This window comes from Nicotiana tomentosiformis, chromosome 10 (assembly GCF_000390325.3).
Source record: "Nicotiana tomentosiformis chromosome 10, ASM39032v3, whole genome shotgun sequence".
NCBI classification, from domain to species: domain Eukaryota; kingdom Viridiplantae; phylum Streptophyta; class Magnoliopsida; order Solanales; family Solanaceae; genus Nicotiana; species Nicotiana tomentosiformis.
In genome coordinates this window covers 72871026-72876095 of record NC_090821.1, presented here as the reverse complement: position 1 = coordinate 72876095, position 5070 = coordinate 72871026, and the positions used below count along the sequence as shown (strand labels likewise).

Sequence of the window (5070 nt, the reverse complement as noted above, 5' to 3'; positions counted from 1 at the left end):
CTTAAGAGTTCGGAGTATTATCCATGCAATATATATGTTGACAATCATACAGCCGTAGAAGACTTTGGTATAAGCTAAAAAAAAGAATTGAGTCCAGATCATAGACAAGGGATTGAATTGTTAGATGATGGTATCCAGAGGCGGACCCAGGATTTGAGTATAACGGGGGCACCATTATCTTTAGTATCCCAATCACCAGCGATAAAGTTCGGGTGCAACTCTTTGAAATGACTATGATAATTTATCATCAAAATAAAAACATCAATATTATCAAATACCATTAACTTGATACTAATATAACAAAAGTATATTGTCCACTCATAGTTGAACTTGGCGCGCTTTCATATTTTGAAAACGGTCAATAATAGCATCATTGCTTATATTTATAAATACTTCCTTCTCAAAGTAACAAACTAAACAATCATTTAAAAATGCATCACTAATAATACTACGCAATTCATCTTTGATGTACTTCATGGATGAGAATGCTCTTTCTACCGTTACAGTTGTGACATGTAAAATTAAATTCAACTTCACAAGCAAATAAAGAAGTGAATAAATCTCCACAAGATTTGCCTCAACCAATGCTTTTGCCAAATCACCAATTCCTTTCAAATCAGAGAACCTAGGGTCACCATGTTGCATGTGCCATATGAAAGTGTCAAGTTGGCGACTAAGATCTCGAAGCTTTAATTCACCAAACTCATCGGGATAATGCTTGGCCAATGTCATTATTCTTTTCTTATCAAAATTAGCAAATGAGTTAGCCGGATTCAAACTAGACATACCAAGAAGCAAGTTACTACTCACAATATCAAAATGACTATTTATCTCCAGAAGTTGCAAATCAATCACTGCATAAAAAAGCTCAACACGTAAGTGATGTGAATAAGTAACACTAAAAGGCTTACGCTTCGACTTTCCAGGAATATAGAATTCTTCCATCTTGGGCACCAAAATATCATGTTTCGCACAAAATGAAGATACTTCATCCATCAATGGTTCCCATCCTTCATCTCTCATTTCCTGCAACCTTTCCTTTGTGATATCAAGAAATACCGTGGCATTGACAATATCTTGCTCTTTCTTCTGTAATGCTTTGCTCAACTCATTTGACATTATCAACACTTTCAACAATAAGTAAAGCAAGAAAACAAAATCAAATGCTTTAATTTTACTCGAAAAAGCTTCTGCTTGCACCCTATCATTAACATCACCTTCACATTCAATCACCCCAAGCACATGAACAATAGAAGAAAATAAAATAATAAAGTTATCCAATGTTTTATAATATGATCCCTAGCGAGTGTCACCTGGCCTTTGAAGCCCTCGCTCTTGATTTAATCCTTTTCCACTTTGAACTTCACCACTATCTAGCAATTGCTCCAACAATTCTGCTTGATGTTTCCGAAGTTGATCTCTACATTTAAAATAAACTCCAATCACATTCAATACGTTAGTAATAATAGCAAAGAAAGTCTCCACCGCTTTGTGTTTTTTAGCAATAGCTACAAGCGTCAGCTGTAATTGATGAGCAAAACAATGAACGGAATATGCCGATGGAGTTACTTGCAAAATTAAAGCTTTAAAACCATTCATCTTTCCCTGCATATTACTAGCCCCATCATATCCTTGTCCACATATTTTGGATGGACTTAATGAGTGTTTCATTAGCAAAGAAAGTACTGCTTCTTTCAATGACTTTGCAGATGTATCACTAACACAAACAAGACCAATAAATGGCTCGTTCACTTGGCCTTTTTTGTCAACATACCGCAAAGTAAGGGACATTTGCTCATGGTGTGAAATATCCTTGGACTTATCAACTAATATCCCAAAATATTCTCCATTTAGGTCATCAATTATAGCTTTCACGGTCTCTTGTGCACAAGCATTCACAATATCCTTTTGAATTTTTGGCGAAGTCATCATATAATCTTTTGGAGCATGTTTTAATATAACTCTATCTACATCTGAAAGCCTATTTCCAAGCCATTCCAAAACCCTATAAAAAGGCCTTTATTTTTTGAAGATTTACTTTCATCGTGACTTCGAAAAGTCAATCCAAAGTCCAAGAGAAACCTTGCAACATCGATTGAGGCATTTAAACGAATTCGATATTCACTTTTTTGTTTCTCAGATTACTTTTCAAAAGCAGATTGAATTGATTGAGATTGATTTAACAAGTCTAGCATTTTGTTGAAACACTTATGGTGGAGGCTATTTAATTCACCAACATATAGACCAAGTCTTTTGGGTCTTTTATTCCAAGCCTTAAAGCTGGTTTTTGTGAAAGAGTCACACATGCTACCATGAACGTAATCATTTTTGAATAGATAACAACATAAAAACAAATACAGCATCTTTCTTCACACTATACTCTAACCATCTAGAATGTGAAAAACCAACCCGGACTAAATTGGCACATTTTTTTCCCAAATAAAGTTTTAGGAAATTTATGATAAGCTGGTTGGCAAGGCCCTCTTTGGATGTAGTGTCTTCTCACTTCATCCCGTATTCTGGAGCTATATCTATCAATGGGTATTCTCTCTCCGGGGTTAGGATTAAGTGATTTCATACCAAACTCCTCTACAAGATGGGAGGAATTGTCTCTAAAACTAGAACTTTGTTGAGAAAAATTAAATCTCGTCAAAAATATGTCCATCTCAATTCACATCAACAAAACTTCCTACAAAGCAACAATGCCAAGCAAAACAACATTTTTAATATGATTAATCACACTCCTTATATTAATAGTAGAATATAAATAATATATAATAGAGGAATCACACCCCTTATATCAAGAACAAAGTAAAGAGAATATTTCTAATAGGAGAATCATGCTCCTTCCATCAGGAACAAAGCAAAAAAAAATATTTCTAATAGGGCAATCACACCCATGAAGATTAAAGTAAAGAAAATATTTCTAGTAGGGAAATCACACCCCTTTTATCACGAACAAAAGCAAATATAATATTTCTAATAGGGGAATCACACCCCTATATTTTATTATAAGTCATAATTCATAACTATATTATTATTATCTTAAAGATAGAAGGAACATTTACCAATTTGTGAAAGTTATCCTTGAAACCCAAATACAGCTTGGTTTTAAATCATTCACTTCACTAAAACAATATTTCAAATAGCATTAACACAAAATCTTCAAATACCTATGAAATTAATTTATTAAGATAAAAGAATTAGCACACCAACTAAAGATTTAACATCATGTAAATGTACACCATGATTGTTGTCTGCTCAAACAATGAATTCAAAAACTAAAAGAATAATAGCGAATTCAAAAACTAAAAAAAGTATCCTTGAAATCCGAATGGCAAATACAATTTGGTTTCTTGCAAAAGAACTCCAGAAAATTAAGCTAACAAAAAGAGGAATTTACAGGAGCACTTTACTCATCAATTATTTGTTCAAACTAAGTGCTACTAATTGGATTTGCATTTGATGGTGTTAGTGAAAAGGGATATTTTGAATGGTGAAGAAAGTAAATTTGTTCATAAGCCATAACTCATAACCAATCTAGGTCAAAATCATAAAAATCAAAAAAACAATATTTGTAAAAAGAAGAAAAACTTACTCAAATAATCAAAGATTTGAAGAAGAGTTTCCCTCACCTAATAGAATTGTGGGATTCGAAGTTCAAAGGGATGCAAAGAAGTGAAGAACTGAAAAGAAGGTTGAAGTTGAAGGGAGGCAGAGAAGCTGAGAAGGTTTGTTTCTTGGAGAAAAAAGAGGGTTTATTTTCGGATCTTTGAGGGGGTTAAAAAATATTAAGCTATTTAAGTCTTAAGTTAAAAAGTAAAAATAAAATAATATGGATTGTAGAACCCCAGATTCGAACCTGGGTCATCAGGCAAAAGATGGCTGCGGAGCACTTTCACAAACCAACTCTTCTGTACGGCCTTTGTGACTTAGGGGAAGGGGGGGCATTAAATATTTAAAGGGGTCCTCCGTATATTAATAGATATATATAAATATATATATATATATATATATACAATATTTTTGCCGAGGCCAATGTGTTCCGGTGACCCCCCACCCCCTAGCGTAGGTCCGCCCCTGATGGTATCACGAATATTCCATAGCGTCTATGAAAGGCTAAAGTAATAACTAATACCATGAGCTGTAGATTGGAAGATAACTTAAGCCTACATAAAGGCTGATCAGAAGGAAGAGGAAACTAAAGAGTTACATCAACGAAGTAAATCAGGAGTCTGATTATTGGACCCAGAAAATTATAGACATCATGATTGAGAACATTGCAGAATCACTTTTAATATCAGAGGTACAAGAGAGATAGTACAATAACCATATTCTATAACGGCCCTACATTAGAGCCAGTTAGTAAAGTACCAGCCTCATAAGAAGTCAGTATGAAGCTCCCACCGGATTGTGTATGCACCAGAGGTGCAAGTATTATAATAGAGCTTCAAATTGTGGATGTGAATTATAACTGTGTGAAAGCAAGTTCATGAAAGAGATAGAAGATGTGATGCGAGATTTTAAGGTAAATAAGGTAAAGGTGAATAACATACGAGATACTCAAATGCAGAAGGTTGCGAATAATCCATACTGTAGTTAAAAGGCTGGAAGCATTGGGATTCAGTATCCAGGAATGGTAGCGGCGTCGTCAATGGCATATCTTCCAGCCTATGGGTTCTAGGTATCGAGATGCCTAGTCAAGAGAGTAAAGAAGAGTTAGAGACGATGTGATGTCTCGCTTGATGTTCCAGAATAACATAAGGAAATCTATGGTGCAAGCAAGTTGAAGGAAGGTTGCAAGTAGTATAAATAGATATATGTAGGTCGCAAGCTAAAGTATGGTGGAGCGACAAGGTTTTAGGAAGACAGGAGTAAGGATAAGAAAATGTGAGTGAGAAGGTGACGAGAATGGATAAGTTCTCGGGATTAAGCCCCTGAAAACAAGAGAGCTGATGGGTTCTCTAAGTTATAGAAAGCTCAGTATAGCCTGAATGAACTCAAAGGAGTCTAAGACTAATAGTATTTAGAAGAGATGGAATGTTGCCCTGGTAATAGAATAAGGGTGTA

The 5070-nt window shown here is 34.8% G+C and overlaps 1 protein-coding gene across 1 annotated transcript; it reads right to left on the bottom strand.

Annotated features, from left to right (window-relative positions):
- Window positions 1-216: 216 nt before the first annotated feature.
- On the bottom strand, window positions 217-3729 carry LOC108943582 (uncharacterized). Its single transcript, XM_070187747.1, has 3 exons — window positions 3636-3729; window positions 1314-1420; window positions 217-854 (listed from the first exon to the last, which is right to left on the bottom strand). The coding sequence occupies exon 3, from the start codon at window positions 784-786 to the stop codon at window positions 319-321; it is 468 nt and encodes a 155-aa protein (XP_070043848.1). The 5' UTR covers window positions 787-854; window positions 1314-1420; window positions 3636-3729; the 3' UTR covers window positions 217-318.
- Between the last annotated feature and the right edge of the window lie 1341 nt (window positions 3730-5070).